Source organism: Tetranychus urticae, chromosome 1 (genome assembly GCF_039701765.1).
Source record: "Tetranychus urticae isolate SD_2017Ah chromosome 1, NJAU_TeUrti_SD_1.0, whole genome shotgun sequence".
Lineage (NCBI taxonomy): Eukaryota > Metazoa > Arthropoda > Arachnida > Trombidiformes > Tetranychidae > Tetranychus > Tetranychus urticae.
Window position 1 is genome coordinate 32574960 of NC_142958.1, and position 20967 is coordinate 32595926.

The following is a 20967-nucleotide window of genomic DNA, read 5'->3' on the forward strand; positions in this document are numbered from 1 at the left end:
GATCCATTCACAATTAATGCGACTGATCGAAGGGTGAAAGAGGAAGACGAAAGAGGAAGACGAGAGAAGCATATGAAAGAGTGAATTGTTAATGTATCAAATATATTGAATGTTTGTTTCGATCATCACTTTTGTAGAAAGGTTAGGAAAGAGGAAAAAACATAAACAAGAATAGGAAGAGAGACTGAAGATGAGGAGGGTTGGGAGGTGAAGAGGGAGGAAGAAGTAGTTATGAAGGTCTTTAAAAAAATTGCAACAAAAAATAACAAAGAGACCGATCCTGTTCCCATGAAAATTTGAAAACGTGTTTTTCTAGTTTTTTATGCCTCTTTCTTTTCTTGCATTTAGTTGCTTCAAGATCTTTCATCGTCATCTTCATCATCTCCATCTTCTGCTTCTTCTTCTTCTTCTTCTTCTTTATCTTCCCCACCTCCTCCTTATCCGTCTCTTTCTTCTTCTCCTTCGTCATTTTCGTATTCGTCCTCTTCTCTTCCTGGTTATGTCAATCCTTTTTCATCTTCAGTTTTGTTTGTTTGTGTTTTTGATAAATTTTTTCCTGTGAAAATAAAATGCACAAAATATGATGATATCTCGGTGATTTTGTTAATGGTTGATGGGCTTAGGTTAAGTCCAGTGAAGCGGTCAAAATGAAGGTTGGGAGAGGAGGAGAAGGAGAAGGGCAAGTTGAGAGAAGAAGAAAAGAAGAATAAAGGTGAAAGACGAAAGATGAAAAAGAATCCAAATGACCTCTCAACTTATCTTTTTTATTTTCTTTATTTTCTTTTCTCTCTCTCTCAAGGTAGAGGTCACGCGGTTGAAAAGGTATGAGGATGAAGATGCCAGGATGGGAGGAGGAGAGGGAGGAAAAGCTAGAGGAAAGGTCAATATGTGATATTGAAGTGAGGGCGGACAAGAAGAGCCAAGGCCACATTAAACACTTATTTGACTTTAAAGTTGTTTTTGTTGTTGTTGTTGTCCTCCTGCTTTTTTGTCAAAATTGGAAAGCAAAGGTAAAAGGAGCTCAATAATGGCTAATAAACACAATGGTCATGCCAATCATAATCATAATCACAATGAGGATACAAACAGCAAACAAACATATAAATCTGACCATTAATCTACTCACACTCCTTTAGACCCTTTAAAATCTAATCTAATCAAATGATCAACTAATTAACCTTTTCCAAGATTTACAAGTTTAACGTTAATTTGTCTCATTTTGGTCAACAATTGAATCTAAAATTTGGTGGAAACCTTTGAAAAAATGAAATGAAATGTTAAAAATATCAACAATAATTGTATAAATTATGAGTGAAAACAGGAGCAACAATGAAAAAAGATGATTGAAAGGAACGTAAACTCAGCACGAGTCAAAGGTTTTTATATTAACCAACATTTTGCTTTCATTCATTTCATTCATCCAGATAACAGTAAATACACGTTCAGGTTATTGACCTCATACTCATCATCATCGCCATCATCATCATCATCATCATTTGTTCTGGGTGGGAAAAGAGGAAGACAACTTTTCATGAACCATTGAAATGTTTACAGACAAAGTCGATTGTAACGAACGAAAAGTAACCAAAAAAGAGTTGGACCTGATCCTTTGCTTTGTTTCCCTTTCAACTTCAGATTGAAATTAAAATTAACCACCAACATGATCATCATGAACAGTAACAACAACAACAAGAACAAGTCAATGAACTATCACTGAAAGTAAAATATATTAATAAACAAATAAACAAAATGGGCTAAAGCAGTTGACTGTTATACCTGTTATAGCAATTAATCATTTCTCATTGGGTTACTAAGGGAAATGATAGACAAATTGTGACAATTGTTTCATTAATAATCACGATTATTTATTCAATTATTATTAACTCAGTTGTTTACTCTATTTTTTGGTTATTAATTTTCATTTGATTGTCTACTTTGTTGATCCCTGAAAACAAACTGATTGTAGGTGATGTTAGGAAAGGCTCAGTTGATGACAATTCAGTGGGTGTTTCAATCGTTGTTACAATTATTTTATAATGAGAATCACAATGAAAAAGTAAAAATAGATTTGATCATTTTAAAGTAAAGAGTTGCTTTGATTTTCATTAATTTACAATCAAATGGTTGCCCTTTGTTTAATGCTAATTAAATGCTAACCAAAAATGGACATTTTGTTCAGTGAAAACGGCTCAACATGATAACCAAGCCCATGACCCAATGCTTATTATTTATTGATGTTAACCCTGTTAATGGCCACAATCAAACAATAGTAACCCAATTCATCCCTTTTCATCATCAGTTGTTAGTTTGATTGAAGAAAAGGTAAAATAATCTTTTCACATTCGTTGATACTAAAGGACCAGTTGAGGCCATCAACTTTAATCACTCGTTTACAACAATTTATAAATAACGAATCTCACGCGTCAGTTAATCATTTTATTTCGTTTTCAATTTCCTTTTATAATCATGATTATAATAATGATCATTTATGATTTTTTTAGACCATTCACTTCATAATCAAACAGTTTGTTTCAAAATTATCAAAGTTAATGACCTTTTCTTGAGCCAATATTTCAAATGGTTAGACATGTGATTAACCATAAACCTTGTAAATGTAATCAAATCCTCTTAATCGCTGTTGGTCAATCATTCAGATTACTTGACAAGTTGCTTTAAATGTTTACTATTTAGATGAACAATTATTCAATGAAACTAATTGTGATTTAATTTCCGCATCTTAAGATGTTCATAATGCACATGAAAATTGAATTGGATTAAGTATTTCAAGTTTCGCCTTCCTTGTTATCAATTTATAATTAAAATGAAGTTACTGGGATTTTCACAATTGCTTTGCATTTCTCAAGTTATCCTTTGTTTCCATTTGTAACCGGAATAACAATATCATGATTCTGTTGGTGATAAAACTTCCTGTCTGCTGGTTCATGTTTGTCATTCAATTAAACATGAAAATAAAAGTTTGGTCAATTGTTTACCTTTCAGTTTCATTATGATATTGAAGGTGGAAATTAATTGATCCGATAATTGAGTTTATAAAAGGTATTAAAAGGTTTAAATGATATTTTTAAAAGTTGAAAGTTTCCATTGAAAGGTCACTCGATATCAGTTGTTGGCATCCATTCAATTCAATTCAATTTAATCATCGTTTCTCTATTAATGCCTGATCATTGGAATAAAATATAAATAAGTTGTTTGATTGCTTTATCATAATCATTATAAATATAACAATATAATGATGAATAAATGAATTTCGGAAATGACCTCAAAAAATAGAGCAACCTTCATGATGATGATGATGATGATGAGGGAGGAAAGATGAGAAATGTTTATAAAGTAAAGGAAGAAAGTGAAACAAGAAGATAATGATGATAATCGGTCAATGAACTTTCCTTGATTGTTGTTAATATAATGCTAAAAGTAAACTAAATGCAAGTGAAGACAAAAATGTATTATAATTACAACAAAAAGTGAAACTCGAAATATTCGTACTTTTACCTGATAATCAGCTGATAATAGATCATTTAGTTTATTATTTTTTTGTGAAATAACTTTTTTTAGCGACAATTGAATTGATACAAATGATGAAAAGAAAAAAACGAAAGTAAAAGTCAGTGTTCGTTGGTGTGAATCGTGAAATAACACGCTACGAACCCCTTTTGTTGATGTTGACTGGGAAAAGCGATGAAAGTAAAAAGAAGAAAAAGTAGACAAAAAACGAAAGAGAAAAGGGAAAATGATGATAAAAAGGATGAAAAACGAGACGAAAGTTCGTTGACTTTTTCATCTATTTCTATCTTCGTTTACTTTTATCGAACTTGAGATGAAAGAAAAAGATGATGATCAACATTTTTTGGCGATGAAGATTCTTGAAGCCCATCATCTTGAAGCTCATTGACTGACGAACTGATGATAAATCCAAGAATATGTTAGGTTAACAAAGAACAAGAAAATGGCTTCTCAAGATATTTTATTGTAAAAGATTCCATGAAAATGTTACTTTTTAAGAAAATTTTTGAAAAAATATATTTCTTTTGAAAATTAGCTGAAAATTATTCATTCGCTTCACAGATTAACATCCGAATCTATCAAATAATTCATCGATTCTGTTTAGCACAAGATTTGCTTGAAACAGCCATTTGGTTTCGAATAAAAATGAACATTTTCGGGTTTTAATGATAATTAATGGCAAACAAAATTGAATGTAATTTAAGCATTAAAGTTAAATGAAACTCTTTTCGTCGTCACTCAATTTTCATGATTGTAAAGTCAATGAACTCTTGTTATCATCATTATAATCATTTTGATTCATTCGCTCATTTGAGGTTCTATTTTAACCCGATTCCGGTGAACAACTGTTAACCAAGTTAAGGTCGGAATAGTTGACTGAATTTCCGAATAACCTGTTCTGGATGTTGAACCAGAATTGAAAGACTAAAGATAAATGAGGAAAGAGGTTACCTGAAGATGAAGATGAAAATGAAAAGTGCGATAAAATGTGAAAGTAAAAAAGGGTGAAATTGAGTTACAATCAATTGTCTGCTTTTCACACTTTAATTAAATTGATTTACCATCACTTTGATTGAGAATAGTTAATGACTCGAGTGTGATCAACTCATTTCCAAGTCGATCAGTTATTAATGGCAATTAAATGATCAACTATTTGCAATTGTTAACCAATCAGTTATTTATTTAAATTTTTTGTTCGCTTCCATTGATTCAGTTAATTGTAATTATGCTGCAATTCATTTGATTAACCTTGAACTTGAGATGAACTTTCAAGCTTATCTGTTGAACCAATTGGATCATTTTTGATTGTATTAATCTTTTAATTTGATGGAATGATGATTGAGCAAACACTTTAATTGTAATTTAAGATTAACAATAAGTAAATATTTAAACATTTTTCACTGTTTTTTGTGTATATTTAGATTGAACTTTGATTCTGTTGATAATGATGATGGTCAATGGAATGATCAATTGATGATGAATTGATTCTAAAAATAACAATACATTTTAATGGCCACAATCAACTTACACCTTAAACTGTAATCAATATTAAACATTTGGACAACTAAGGGCCGATCCGATGAACTAAAATGTTTGTCAAAATGTTTGTTTATTGGCAATGTTTGTTAAAATTGATAAATTTTGATTAATGTCATTTTAAATCTTAATTGGAAAGCGCCATCTTTTGTTTTTTAATGATTTTAAAAGATAACTAAAAATAATTTATAATCAAAAGATAAGAAATTTAATCTGAAAAAATGTAAAGGCGCATGAATAAAATGATTGTATATTTTTTGATCGGACAGTGTTAATGTTGATGACGTAACAAAATCAAACAAACATTACCTACTAACAAAGATTTAAACAACATTTTAAACATTTTTTGGTTCATCGGATCGGCCCTAAATATGACTTTGTTTGAATTAAATGTTGACCCAATTCAAGACTAACTATCAAACCTGAATCTTCATCTTTCAACTCAAACTGATCGCTCAATTTCAAGGCAAAACTGTTAACCTAATGAGTTTCACGAAATGATGAAAGAATCCAAATTTTTGCTCATTTCTTTCATGATACATTGAAATTAATAGCGATTAAACTGATGAATGACAGTAGGAGTTATTGTATTAACTTTAATCGCAATATCCACAGTTGATCATAATTTCCTAATTTGATCAAATAATAACCTTAAAACTATTGTAATCAGGTGCAACTAGATTCATATAAATTACTGTTTCAATTATCATCTTCTTGTCCTTTCTAACAATCAACAGTTGCATTTGGAATCACAATTAAACCTACACAATTAATAATACAATTCGTAACCATATTAAGAGAGAAATGATAACTCAATTAAACAGTTTGAATGTTACCCAGAGTCTTAAAGATAACATTAATGTTTATACACTTGAAGATTGTAATTAATCTACATTTTATCCTTGTAATGATCATAATTAATAGACTAAACTGTTGTTGTCATGATAATCATGTTTATTATTGGGGCAACAACAAGAATAATATCAATAAAGTTAATCAATATTTAAATAGCAAAAGAGGACAATGAACCTTAATCCAGCACCAAAAAGTGAAACAATGCTTTATATTTAGAAATGTATTTGCTCTGTGCTTTTGTTGCTGTTAAACTTGAGCAAACTAAATGTCTACCAATAGTTAATGTTAATCATTCAATTGATTATTTTGGACTTGAGAGACTTCAATTTACCCTTTGCTAACCTGTCAATATCAATCAATTCAAGTAAATAATTAGCCTTTCAATTCAATTCCGATTAATAAGCTAATAACTTGCCAACAATCAAGAAGCTCTCGTCGCTCAAGAAGATTTGTTTAAAAATTAAAATCAGGATATTTTAGTGGATAATAAAAGGACAATCAAGGGATAAACCGTCGAATGAACAGAAATTTTAATTTCTTCAATTTTGTGTATACTTTATGTCATTTCGTACGTTTTTCACTTTGAACGCGTTTTTGAGTTCACAAATAGCAGCCACTTGTTCATGTAAATGATTGAATCTCAAGTCCATGAAAACTGTTCGAGATCTTCTCTTATAAATACTTAAAGGTGTAAATGAATGTCTTATGTAAATGGATCGATTCGTTCAATAAATAAGTGATTCAATAGCGATTCAAGTATTGAACAAAACAACAACATTGATGAGGAAAAGGCTGTAAATTTTTCCTGAATTTTCTTTATTTTCTAGAATAGTGTAGTTAATAATAGAATTTCTGGCATAATTTCATCATGGAGCAGACTCTGAATATCAACTGGAATATCATCGAACAAAATGTAAACAGAAACTCGATCTACGAAATTATATGGAGATGGACTATTCTTAGTGTTTCTTTTCTCATCATTTTAAAGCTAAAGTTGTTATTGATTATGGCAGAACATAACAGAACCCAAATGCAAATGAAATGATTTATAATGAAATGACTGAATGTGACTTTGCGAGTTGATCGTTAATGCTATTGACTTTCGATTTCAATTGAAGATGATGTGAGAAACAGCAAATGATTTATTTTAGTGCTTGAAAAAGGATAAAATGAAGCATGAAATGAACGAGTTGCTTTAAAACAAACCTTCAGGCAATTGAACCCAGAAAAAGAAAGGTTTTCATTTAAGATTACAGTTGCTTTGATCTGAGTTAACAATCAACATAATGATGGTAATCATTGAACTGACAAATGGTTAAACAATTTATGAGATTGAAAGTGATAATTGTACCTTTTTTGATTACCTTCAAGTAAATGGTAACCAGAAGATGAAAACAGTGCGAACGTGAAAAAAGCACAAACAAACTGTTTATTTTTGTGCAATCAACTAATTGCGGAAATTTAGCTTGATTATCATTACTACACTTTACCCATCACTTTCACTTGGGTTATCAACCCAACTAGCGTTTCATTCAAGGTTTTTTTCATTTCTTAATAAACTAACAAGGTCAATTGTTGTAACTTCATTTCATCTATTATTGATTGTAACTAAAAATGCTCATTTCATTTGACCAACATTCCTAACAAAGTTCACCTTTTTGGGTTACACTAGTTTCACGTATAACTTAATGTTTATAAGGGCCCTCTACTGTACTACCGATGGCATAATTAAGCATCTTACGTATAGTAGATGGCGTTTATCAAAAATTAATTTATACGTGAAACTAGTCTAGATTGATCTTTGCATGTAAATTGACGTGAATTTGGCTGAATCCTGGAGATAATTGGTAATAATGATTATAATGATGACCAATGTTACCAATTATAACTTTTTTAGTTAGTCTACTAAATGTTAATTTTAAATATGTTTACGAAGGTCAATTTGAACACTGCATTATTTTACTCTCAACATCAAACGTAATCAAAAACCTTGCCATTTTGTGTTTGATGCTTATTGACACATTGACTAAATAGCTTATTTAGCTTGTAACAATTGATAAAATTAGTCAAATTAATCATGGTATCATGGTAAATGTCATCTTCACCAAGAAAACTGCAGGACTATCATGTTTAACCTTGTCTACACAAGTTTTACCACAAAAAAAATGAAAAGATTTGTGCAGATAATTCACACATTTCATAAACATGTTTAGATTCAATTCTTTGATTTGGCTACTGAACAATTTAATATTGATTATGGTTTTGTTAAGTCAAAGTTTATGGACACAATAATTAATGATCTTATTGTTAAGAGCAGCAATGGTTAACAAAGTAATTAATTTCACTCTGATTGAGTTACCTATTGAAACTTAAAAACAAATAATAAGTGGCAAGGTGCAATAATGAAACTAAATTGAAAGGGAATAATTTTGCTAAAATGTCAACAATTATTGTTAACGTCATATTTAACATTGTACATAATAAGTATTAATAAGTGTCAGAGGCAACAGATTGAGATAATTAATGGTCCTTTACGACGTCGATGCCAATCTCGATCTCGAATCTATGAGTATATAAAGGATCCTCTTAACCCTACTAGAACCATATCATTCATTGTGATCTAATAGAGTAATAGAGTGAACAATTGAACTATAAAAAGTTATTAGTTATTCGTCAATTAATTCACCAATTTAGAAACTTTGTTAAAGCTAGTTAATTTAGCTACAATGAATACCTTTGTTTTAACCGTTTTCCTCCTAGCTACTGTTGGTACCCTTAATGGTTACACAATTCCCGGTCTCGGACAATCATCTTACTCAACTGGATCCTCTGTTAATGGCGTTAAAAGTCAATCTTTGGCTAAATACGAATCAAGTTCTTCCTCAACTGGACCTAATGGTGTTCTAATCAAGACCTCTGAAAGTCGAACTTCAGTCAATGGTGGAGCTCCTTTAGTCAGCATTAGTCGAGCCACATCAGCTGATTCGTCAAACGCTGGTTTACTCGATGTCTCTGTCCTTTCCAACGGACAATCTGGCTCTTCCTCCCAATCATCACAATCTTCTTCTGTCCAGGGTTCATCAGCAACCCCAGTCTCTTCAGCAACTATCACCGTTGCTCCTATCGCTACAAGCCCTATAACTGTTGGAGGCTCAACCACCTCTGGTTCATCCCAATCTCAAACCGCAACCTCATCAAACTCTGGCTCCTCTGCTTCCACTGGTTCCTCAACTGTTTCTGGTAACAGTAACAATGATGATGACGATGACGATGATGACTTCTCAGTTGGATCTTTTGCTCCACGAAGACCACACCGACATGCTCCTTGCGATGCACTCGCTTCCCTTACTGGCTGTAGTGACAAGGTTGTTGTCGTTGTTCTTGGTGGTAATGGACCTGAAAGTCGATGGGGACGAATTGCTCGAGGCTCATTCAGACGATCACGATTTGATAATGATGAAGAAGATGACGAAGATAATGAAAGACGATACCGATTCGGTCGAAGAGGCTTACGACGAAGCAGCTTTGACTCACGATCATCCAACTCAGACTCTTCAGCTACTCGATCTTCATCTTCATCAGAGAACTCAAACAACTCTGTAGACAACCGACGATCATCCTTTGACCGAAGCGAATTCCTTGCCCGAAATGAAGCTTTCAGACGATACCAAGCTGCTCGAGCTGCTCGACGATCATCAAGCGAATCTTCACAATCTTCTTCTAACTCATCCAACAACCGATCAGAAAATAATCGACGAGTAACCCGAAGCCACAGTTCAAATGAAGATGTCTTATCTAACGAATCAAAAAACCGACGATCAAGCAACTACGAAAATGAAATCAATGAAATCAACCGAATTAACCGAATTAATCGAATTAACCGAATCAACAATATTAACTCAGTTAATGTTCAAAATGATGTTCGATCAGTAGACAATAAATCTGTTGACAACCGATCATCAAACACAAAAAGCTCAACCAATGTATCAAACAGTAACAAAGTTTCGGACGTTCGATCATCAGTAAACAATCAAGCTTCCTCAACAAATGTTTCCAACTCCAACAAATCATGCAATAAGGCATCATCTAACGTTTCACAGAACTCAAACGTTAAGTCATCAGTCGATAAACAATCTTCAAACAATGTTGTCCGATCTTCTGATACCCGAAGCTCAGTTAAGAACCAAGCTTCATCAGTCAATGTTGCCAATAGTAACAATGTTAACCGATCAAGCAATGTCCAAAGCTCAGTCAATAAGCAAGCTTCTTCATCAAACGTTGCAAACTCAAGCAACGTTAACCGATCAAGTTCAGTTCAAAACTCAGTAAATAACAAAGCATCAACCAATAACCAATCCTACTCCAATAATGTTTCAAAGGTCTCAGATGTCCGAAGCTCAGTTAATAACAAGGCCAGTTCATCAAACGTTGCTAACTCCAGCAATGTTAACCGATCAAGCAATGTCCAAAGCTCAGTCAACAACTCAGCTGCTTCAAACAAGGTTGTAAAATCTTCTGATGTAAAATCATCAACTAACAACCAAGCTTCATCTTCAAATGTTGCCAACAGTAGCAATGTTAGCCGGTCAAGCAACGTTCAAAACTCAGTTAACAACAACTCAGTCAATTCCAACAAGGTTGTAAAATCTTCTGATGTAAAATCATCAACTAACAACCAAGCTTACTCATCCAATGTTGCCGACTCAAAAAACGTTAACCGATCAAGCAATTTTCAAAATTCAGTAAATAACCAAGCATACTCCAACAAAGTTTCAAAGGTCTCTGATGCCCGAAGCTCAGTTAACAACCAAGCTTCATCATCAAATGTTGCCAACAGCAACAATGTTAACCGATCAAGCAATGTCCAGAGCTCAGTTAATAAGCAAGCTTCTTCATCAAACGTTGCAAACTCAAACAACGTTAACCGATCAAGCAATGTTCAAAGCTCAGTGAATAACCAAGCATACTCCAACAATGTAGCCAGATTATCAAATATCCGATCATCCGTCGATAACCAAGCCTTATTATCAAATGTTGCTAACACTCTCAAAGCCATCCGATCAAACAATGTCTTGAACTCAGTCAACAACCAAGCTTCATCAGTCAATGTTGCCAACAGTAACATCCGATCAAGCGCAGTAAACAACAAAGCCTCAACCGCCTCAACTAATAACCAAGCTTACTCCAACAACGTTTCAAAGGTTTCAGATGTCCGAAGCTCAGTTAACAACCAAGCTTCATCATCAAACGTTGCTAATTCCAGCAATGTTAACCGATCAAGCAACGTTCAAAACTCAGTCAATAAGCAAGCTTCATCATCAAACGTTGCAAACTCAAGCAATGTTAACCGATCAAGCAATGTTCAAAACTCAGTAAATAACCAAGCATACTCCAACAACGTAGCTAGATTAAGCGATGTCCGAAATTCTATCAACAATCAAGCTTTCTCAAACAAAGTTTCAAAGGTCTCAGATGTTCGCTCATCAGTTGACAACCAAGCCTTATTATCAAATGTTGCTAACACTCTCAAAGCCATCCGATCAAGCAATGTCTTGAACTCAGTCAACAACCAAGCTTCATCAGTCAATGTTGCCAACAGTAACATCCGATCAAGCGCAGTAAACAACAAAGCCTCAACCGCCTCAACTAATAACCAAGCTTACTCCAACAACGTTTCAAAGGTTTCAGATGTCCGAAGCTCAGTTAACAACCAAGCTTCATCATCAAACGTTGCTAATTCCAGCAATGTTAACCGATCAAGCAACGTTCAAAACTCAGTCAATAAGCAAGCTTCATCATCAAACGTTGCAAACTCAAGCAATGTTAACCGATCAAGCAATGTTCAAAACTCAGTAAATAACCAAGCATACTCCAACAACGTAGCTAGATTAAGCGATGTCCGAAATTCTATCAACAATCAAGCTTTCTCAAACAAAGTTTCAAAGGTCTCAGATGTTCGCTCATCAGTTGACAACCAAGCCTTATTATCAAATGTTGCTAACACTCTCAAAGCCATCCGATCAAGCAATGTCTTGAACTCAGTCAACAACCAAGCTTCATCAGTCAATGTTGCCAACAGTAACATCCGATCAAGCGCAGTAAACAACAAAGCCTCAACCGCCTCAACTAATAACCAAGCTTACTCCAACAACGTTTCAAAGGTTTCAGATGTCCGAAGCTCGGTTAACAACCAAGCTTCATCTTCAAATGTTGCCAACAGTAGCAATGTTAGCCGATCAAGCAACGTTCAAAACTCAGTTAACAACAACTCAGTCAATTCCAACAAGGTTGTAAAATCTTCTGATGTAAAATCATCAACTAACAACCAAGCTTACTCAAACAATGTTTCAAAGGTTTCAGATACTCGATCATCAGTTAACAACCGAGCTTCATCAGTCAATGTTGCCAACACCAGCAATATCAACCGAGCTAGCTCAGTCAATAACCAAGCCTATTCTAACAACGTAGCCAGATTATCAAATGTTGCTAACACTCTTAAAGCCATTCGATCAAGCAATGTCTTGAATTCAGTCAACAACCAAGCTTCTTCAGTCAATGTTGCTAATAGTGACAGCCGATCAAGCTCAGTAAACAACAAAGCCACCTCAACCAATAATGAAGCTTACTCCAATAATAACTCAAAGGTCTCCGATGTCCGAAGCTCAGTTAACAACCAAGCTTCATCATCAAATGTTGCCAACAGCAACAATGTTAACCGATCAAGCAATGTCCAGAGCTCAGTTAATAAGCAAGCTTCTTCATCAAACGTTGCTAACTCAAACAACGTTAGCCGATCAAGCAATGTTCAAAACTCAGTTAACAACTCAGTCAATTCCAACAAGTTTGTCAAATCTTCTGATGTAAAATCTTCAGTTAATAACCAAGTTTACTCAAACAATGTTTCAAAGGTATCAGATGCCCGATCATTAGTTAATAACCAAGCCTTCTCCTCAAACGTTGCAAACTCAAACAACGTTGTAAAATCTTCAGTCAACAACCAAGCTTCATCAGTCAATGTTGCTAACACCAGCAATATCAACAGAGCTAGCTCAGTCAATAACCAAGCTTACTCCAACAATGTTTCAAAGGTTTCCGATGTCCGAAGCTCAGTTAACAACCAAGCTTCATCATCAAATGTTGCCAACAGTAACAATGTTAACCGATCAAGCTTTGTCCAAAATTCAGCCAATAACCAAGCCTTTTCTAACAAAGTAGCCAGATCTGCAGACTTCCGATCATCAGTAGATAACCAATCTTTCAACAAAAATGTTGTTAACGCAAACAGCATTAGCCAATCTAATAGCAATATCCAAAACTCTGTAAATAATGAATTTAGCTCAAACAAATTCGCCCGTTCACTCAGTGACATCAGAAACTCAGAATCATATCTTAACAGTCATTCCTCTGACATCCGAAACTCAGTTAACAACTTAGCCTCAAGCAAATTTGTCAGTCAAGTTGCCAACAGTAACATTGCCAACTCAGTTAACAAGGCTTTCTCATCAAGCGATGTACGAAACTCCTTGAACGCTGTTAACAATCAATTCAGTTCAAACAGCCTTAATCAATTCTCAGACATCCGAAACAATCACGCTGCAAGCAGTTACCAAAATTCAGTAAACAAACAATCTAGCTTCGATGCTTCAAACTCAGCCTCAGGTCTCGTCAAGACTGTCACTGGTTCATCAGGTAACAGTGGACTAGTTGGCAATGTACTCAATACTGCCACTGGTCTTCTCGGTGGATCAGGATCATCCTCATCTTCCTACAGTTCATCATCTAACTCAGGAAAAGGATTAGTTGGTAATGTACTCAGTACTGCCACTGGTCTTCTTGGTGGATCAGGATCAGGATCAGGATCAGGCTCATCTTCCTACAGTTCATCATCCAACTCAGGCAATGGATTAGTCGGTAATGTACTCAGTACCGCTACCGGTCTTCTCGGAGGTGGATCAGGATCAGGAGCATCTTTCTCATCTTACGGTTCATCATCTAACTCAGGAAAAGGATTAGTCGGTAATGTTCTCGGTGCTGCCACTGGTATTCTCGGTGGATCAGGATCAGGATCATCCTCATCTTCCTACAGTTCATCATCTAAATCAGGCAATGGATTAGTTGGTAGTGTTCTCGGTACCGCTACTGGTCTTCTTGGTGGCTCAGGATCAGGATCAGGATCAGGAGCATCGTCCTACAGTTCATCATCTGGTTCAGGCAATGGATTAGTCGGCAATGTTCTCGGTACCGCCACTGGTCTCATCGGAGGTGGATCAGGATCAAGATCATCATCTTCATCATACAGTTCATCATCTAGCTCAGGCAATGGCTTAGTTGGTAATGTTCTCGGTGGTATTCTCGGTGGATCAGGATCAGGATCAGGCTCATCATCTTACAGTTCATCATCTGGTTCAGGCAATGGATTAGTTGGTAATGTTCTCGGCACCGCTACCGGTCTGCTTGGAGGTGGATCAGGATCAGGAGCATCTTCCTCATCTTACAGTTCATCATCTAACTCAGGGAAAGGATTAGTTGGTAATGTCTTAGGTACTGCTACCGGTCTTCTCGGAGGTGGATCAGGATCATCATCTAACGGTGGACTTCTTGGTATCCTTGGTTAAATAATTTAAATTAAATATGCATGTCTATACAAATTTATTAATAAACTTTAACCAATAATGTTAAAAACTTGCCATCATTCATTTCTAAGTATCTTTAATATTAATTTAGTTCAATTTTAAGGAAAAATATTTATGTAAAATCTTGAACAATAGGGAAAAACATGGTAAGTATAACTGGAAGCTAATAATTGCACGTGACTATGACACCGCACTGAAATGAAGTTCAGTGATGATAAAAGTTTCTTATGCATCAACAAAAGAAACTGAGATGAAAAAGAAAAAGAAAATCTAAATCAAAAATCGCCATTCAAACATAATCAATAAGAGTCTAGAATTGTAAACGAAAAAAGAAACATAAAATAACAGTAAATATTGTGATTCCCTTTAGGCCTCGATAAAAGTTATAAATATTTTAAACATTTCGTGAGTTGACTGACACATCAACAGAGCCTTAATGATGATTATAATGATTATAATGATGATGAACAACAAGTCATGCGCTTGAAAACTTTCTCTTTTCTGAAATAATGTTCCCATGCATTTGAGCCATTGAAAGACCAGTTTTACAACATTTTAAGGCCTACAACTTGTTCAGTTTCTCCTTCAGTGGGTCTTCATGACGGGCTTAACATTGGCCTTAGATCTGGTTTCGGGACTGGGTAGATGAGTGAGAGAGTCGGGTGGGGTTCAGGTTGAGTAACCTGAAAGTGAAATAAAAAAGGACTTGAATACAGAACTAAGGTCACATTCTAATGCCTTATCAACCCAGTTCTCTGATAACCTACAAAACAGATCAACAACAATTAACAGTAAAAATGGTAAAAATAATATTATTACAATTCATTCATATTTATCTTCTTTTTTTGGTCATTTCTGTCAAAGTGACCTTTTTTCGTTCCATTCTTTAATTGATGAAACATTATAATTTTCTAATTCTGATTGATTGACAGTTGTCCAAGTGTCATCATTTTAATTATAATAATAATGATCATATAGTTGACCAAATTTAACAGCAATTTACTGTGATTGTTGACAGTTAATGGTGAGCCAAAACACGACTGCAGCAACTGATAAACAAGTCAATGTGTTTACAGAGATTGACAATTGATTGAATCACAATTGATTTTGGCGACAACTATGAACATCCGATATTATTGAACATCAAATACAGAATGATAATCATGCACCTTTATCCAATAAGCCAATACCCTAGCCTTACCATTGAATAACAATAAATCCCCTTTTGCAAAGTAAAAGGTAAATCATGTAACTTTTACATTATTTTTGTCCTCCTTTTATTTCCTTTTTCAAACAGTCAATTGTAGGCCTGCAAACTGTTTGAGGTCAGTTATTCATTGACGGACGGAAGAAATGGCCTAATTCTCTACCTTTTTTGCCTTTTTCTTCTCACTTCGATAATCAGATCGCACCTTTAGTTCAAGTTCCTCTTCTTCTCTAATGTTATATAATACACAATCGACTGTACCTAATCCAACTGCAGACCCTTGTTATATATGATGCTTCTTTCACCATAATTTTTCTTCTTTTTTTGCTCTGGTTGAAATAAGATGAGAGAGAAGAGGATGGATCCATGTATCTAGGTCAACCAAGGCTGAAAAAGATGTTGAAGTGAAGATGCAAGATGCAGAAGATGAAGAAGAAGAAGAAGAAGGAAAAAAAGAAGAAATAATTGAAAGAAAAAAGGCAAAAGCAAAATAATAATGATGATAAAATAGTGAGAGAGTTACACCGGTTTTCATCTTTTCTCATTCATCTAGGTAAACCTTTCCTTTGCAATCAACAACAACATTGCATCTAACCTTACCCTTCCTGTGGTTACTCAATGTTTCAGCAAAAGAAGAGAAAAAAAGAGGAAAATTTAACCCAAAGAAAAGTAAAAAAAGGTTTGGTTTGGCTCATTCTGATTAATCAATGGTGATCTTGATCCAATTTGAGACTCTTTATTTGAATGAAAAACATCTTTGACTCTTGTCAATTATTAAATAACAACAACTGCACTCTACTTTAATAATCCATTCAATAAGCTACTCTTATATTGATAAACCTGAATTTAGTCCATTTTCATCACCTTTTCTTTGCATCAGGAAAAATGATTTAAACCCAAACCTTCCTCTTGATATAAAAATTGACCTCAAAACTGTTGGTATATTTGCAACTGTCTATTAACAATATCAGCAAATAATAAACTGTTATGTGTTTATATTGGTCTTTCAAATTATTGTTCATGTCGAGCCTTTTTTTCATTGCAGTTAACGAACTTTATCTGTATCAGGCCAAGGTTATCTATTGAATAAAATAGAGACTAACATTTATCAGGTTGCAAGAGATTAGTATGATGATGAGAATGATGATGATGATGACGATGACGATGATGATGGAGATGAGGCTGATGGTGAATGACGTTTTCAGCCATCTTTTCATTCTGTTTGCATCATTGATAAAATGTTCAATGTGAAATGATGAATGCATAAAATCAAGTGAGATCAACCTTCATCTTAATTATATACGTATTTTTCATCATTCAACTCTAACAGTTGAACCAACAGAATGAACTGAAAGTTAATGTTGATAATTATTAAGACCAGATTGATGATGAGCTTTGAAAACTCCTCCTAAAAAGGATGAAGGAAGAGAAACATTGATTTGATAAAAATAATACAAACTAATTGAAGAGGTTATTTGCTCTTCCTTTTAAAGGAAAATTCCTTCATCATCATCATCATCATCATAATTTTCATCGTCATCATTTCATCTTTTATTTTATCGCCTTTCTTCTCAAGGACGTTTTAACGGTTAATTTCTCGATTTATATAAATACGTTTATTAATGAAACGGTGAAAGCAGATAATGATTATGAGCAGTTGAGTCTGAGAATCGCAATAACTTTGAAAGGAAGTGCAGTTTGACTTTTTTAAGGTAAAATTAAGATTGTTGTTATAATAAACTTTGATTGTTACAATGAAATGGAATAGAAAAGAAAAGAACATTTTCCCAATGATTTAGCATTCCAATTCCAGGAATTGACTTTGCTTATATTGACCATGCTTCTAACAATGATAATAATAATCATTTGGTGTCCAGTTTTTGTGTGTATTAATGTCCCTAAGTAAGTTAAGTGAATTGTGCTAATGTATATCAACGAACTGTGCTAAGAAAAAAAGGTGAATTATTGTGGGAAAACTGATATTATGCTATGAAATTGGCAACGAGGAGAAGAAGAAGAAGAAGAAAGAGAAGAAGAGAAAAGAAAGAGATGATAAACTGTGGCCTACTTTCTAGAGTGTTACATAGAGGAAGAAGATAGAAGATGATAGAAAGGAGCGAAAGAAAGAGAAGGAAAGAAAGAGGAAAAGACATGTGCCGATAAACTGAATGAGAATGGAATCAATGGAAATGAATATAATGATGAACATTTTCTGTACCTTTCACCTTCACTAAATGTCAATGTTAACATTAATTGTTTATCACCCTTAATTTACTATAACTTGATTTATCTACAAAATTTATTGGAATTGTGTTTATTTATTTATCAATATTAATCACATTTTCACCAATAATTGGGTTACTTTCAGGCTATTTCAACAATAAGGTTCACCATTTACATTACACCATTGATTGGTGAATATAAATGAATCGAGGAATGGTTAATGGCAATGACATTTTAAATATAAAAAAGGATTCTTCTCATGATAAACATGGTTAATGACTGATTATATTTCAGTATAAACAATTAACAACTCATGATTACATATTTAATTGTTAGGAAAGAGAGAGAGAGAAGTGAAAGTTTGTTTGGTGACATTCACTGAATTGAGACTCAAATGAAAGGTTGGAATGGGAAACAAGGCTAAGATTAGATTCATGATTATCTGATTGACTAATTGAGGGAAAGATGATGATGATGATGATGATGAGCAAGGTTTTTCTTGTTGTTGGGAGGTTCAATTATAAAGTGAGATTAAAAGGCAAAAGATAAAATTAATAATGTTACTCATGATAAAATGAAAGACTTTTCAATCTCTCTTTAAAGGACATTGAACTGAGCGACTGAAAAGGATTGTAGTCAGATAAGATATTTAGGTCCAAGTCCGAAAGCAAGTTTTCAAAGTGAACACACTTTTCACTCACTCACTCACTTTACTTTCTATTGAATTTCCAAAAATATCATTTCTACCGGGTTTTCCCTTCAACCCTACATCATGATGAAGATGAAGATTAGGATGATCAGCATGAAACTGTGGTGTTGGTGGTTGCTCTTTTTATTTATAACTCACCACCAAAAAACACTTCAAGGTTGAATTGTGTTCAACAAAACCCAAAGTTAAACCATTTTCTTTGCTTGTTACAATGCAAAAAGGATTTATTATTAATAAAAATATTATCGTTATTGTTATGATTAATGAGTTATTTAAAGTTAATTTTGACAAACAAAACTTTCATGTTAACTTGTATTGAAATCGCAACAAATACGAATAAAGCCTTTCAACATTTTAATTCAAATTATTTTAATTGTTTTTATACTGAAACATTGAATAATTGGACAATTTATCAATGTTCAATACTAATTTTGCCAGCAAGCGTTGGGAGCAATTGATTTGATAACATCCTTGTAGTAAAGGGTTCGAGTGTAGAGACCTGCGGTATCCTCATCTTGTCCACATTCAGTCCATGAACCTGAAACAACTCCCATGAGATAGTATCGTCCATTGCCTCCACGGTGCATGAGGGGTCCACCTGAATCACCTGAACAAGCATCACCCTTGGTCTTCTTGTTGATGGCACACATATGAGTGTCGACAACACCGTCAATCTTGACTCGGTTTCTCATTGACGAGGGGATTCCATTTTGTTTCATCAAAAAGTCTTTCTTCACTTCATTGCATTCATTCTCTAAAAAAGAAGAGTAGAGTAAGTCAATTGATTGCCGGAATACGTTATTATTCAATTTACTTACTGCTTAAGAAATCGACTTCGACTTCCAAAAGATCATCACTGGAACTAGCATCGGCTGCGGTGGTTCCCCAACCAGAGACTGTAAGCTTAGATAAACCACTTTCAACGTTTGGTAAACAAACTGGTGCGACTGTTTGACTGTATTTGACTGGTGAGGAAAGGGTCAAAATAGCGAAATCATGGGCAAGGTTGTCTCTATTGTATTGAGAGTCAACCCAAACTTTTGAAACTGAATGAGGCTTGGATCGATCACTGAAAGCCTTGACACGTCCAAGGAAGACATCAATGTTTTCTGGTCTGAAAACTTGATTATTTTCATCGACAACACAATGAGCAGCAGTAGCAACATGAGTTTCATCAATCAATGAACCTCCGCATTGACCAAAGGAGCGAGAGTTTCGGCTAGAGAAGCTCCTGAAATATTGAATAACAAACTATTGAGAAAGGTTGAACTTGCCATTAGTTAGTCATTACTTACCTAATATGAGCTAACCAAGGATACTTATTGGCTCGGACCTTTGAACCTTTGTAGATTCGGCCGGAGGAACCTTCCAAACCACATTCTGTACAGAAAATGAATAATTTTGGGTGAATACAAAAATGTGAATATTAATGAAAATTTACTGAAACACTTACCACATGCAAGAGTTACATTGATTGCGGCAACGAGCAAAAGAGCGGTCAACATAAAGAATCTCATTTTCAATGAGTTTATTCAAAAGTAATATATTAAATGTTTGATATAATCTGATCAGATCCATTATATCGCCTTTTATATTGAAATAAATTCAAGATGCAAATGATTGGTTTGACAGTTTCTTTGGTTTCTTTTGTTTTCACTTATTAATAATTATGTTTGATGATCAACTCTGTCAATAATTAAGCGGAATTGACAATGAAACTTCAACTCAATTTCCAGTTCTATCAGCTCTCTACGAGGGCAATTTCACCAGAAAGTCGAGAAAAACAATAATCACATATTTAACGTCATTGAATTGAACAGTTTTTGTGACAAGAAAAAAATAAAAAAGCAATGAATTGGATAATTTATTATATCATGATAAAATTAAGATGAAATTATTCCAATCCCAGCTGAATCTTACTGAAATGACTAGTTAATTGTGAAAGACGTCCATTAATTGAAGCCTTGGATTGTCTTGTAAAATATTAAACTGTGATAATTGTTAACCAATCTGACATTTAATCAACAAGTTAACATTTAATTGTTTTCCAATTGATGAATCAGGTGATTAGCATAATCTCACCTTGCATTAAACTTGAATGATTCTCAAGATGAGACTCGACATGAATGGCGATATGATCAGATAGAAATGGGTTAGATTAACGAGATTTTTTCCATTCTTTTCCTGGTATCTTGTTTACTCACAATGCAAGACTAAATCAAAGTGGAAGTTGATTGAGACAATTTTTGATTCTTCTGGTTGGCAAATGAATAAAATTA

The 20967-nt window shown here is 34.0% G+C and overlaps 2 protein-coding genes across 3 annotated transcripts; one reads left to right on the top strand and one right to left on the bottom strand.

The window, feature by feature from the left end:
* The first annotated feature begins 8519 nt into the window (after positions 1–8519).
* Positions 8520–14598, top strand: LOC107361698 (uncharacterized). Of its 2 annotated transcripts, XM_089270412.1 has the most exons (2): positions 8520–10589; positions 10665–14598. In XM_089270412.1, exons 1-2 carry the CDS (start codon positions 8643–8645, stop codon positions 14529–14531), a joined length of 5814 nt encoding a protein of 1937 aa, XP_089126538.1. In that variant the 5' UTR covers positions 8520–8642; the 3' UTR covers positions 14532–14598. The 2 variants fall into 2 exon arrangements, with proteins under 2 accessions (XP_089126538.1, XP_015784040.2); XM_015928554.3 differs by having other exon boundaries at positions 8520–14598.
* A 4427-nt stretch (positions 14599–19025) lies between these two features.
* Positions 19026–20238, bottom strand: LOC107361700 (kallikrein-7). Its single transcript, XM_015928560.3, has 4 exons — positions 20142–20238; positions 19984–20068; positions 19507–19919; positions 19026–19442 (listed from the first exon to the last, which is right to left on the bottom strand). Exons 1-4 carry the CDS (start codon positions 20203–20205, stop codon positions 19114–19116), a joined length of 891 nt encoding a protein of 296 aa, XP_015784046.2. The 5' UTR covers positions 20206–20238; the 3' UTR covers positions 19026–19113.
* Between the last annotated feature and the right edge of the window lie 729 nt (positions 20239–20967).

Excerpts from the sequence above, each read along its gene's own strand:
- LOC107361698 (XM_015928554.3), top strand. The coding sequence starts at position 8,643 with ATGAATACCTTTGTTTTAACCGTTTTCCTCCTAGCTACTGTTGGTACC.
- LOC107361700 (XM_015928560.3), bottom strand. The coding sequence starts at position 20,205 with ATGAGATTCTTTATGTTGACCGCTCTTTTGCTCGTTGCCGCAATCAAT. Across the intron at positions 20,069-20,141 it reads CAATGTAACTCTTGCATGTG|AATGTGGTTTGGAAGGTTCC; the intron begins GTAAGTGTTTCA and ends TTTTCTGTACAG. Across the intron at positions 19,443-19,506 it reads CGAAGTCGATTTCTTAAGCA|AGAATGAATGCAATGAAGTG; the intron begins GTAAGTAAATTG and ends CTTCTTTTTTAG.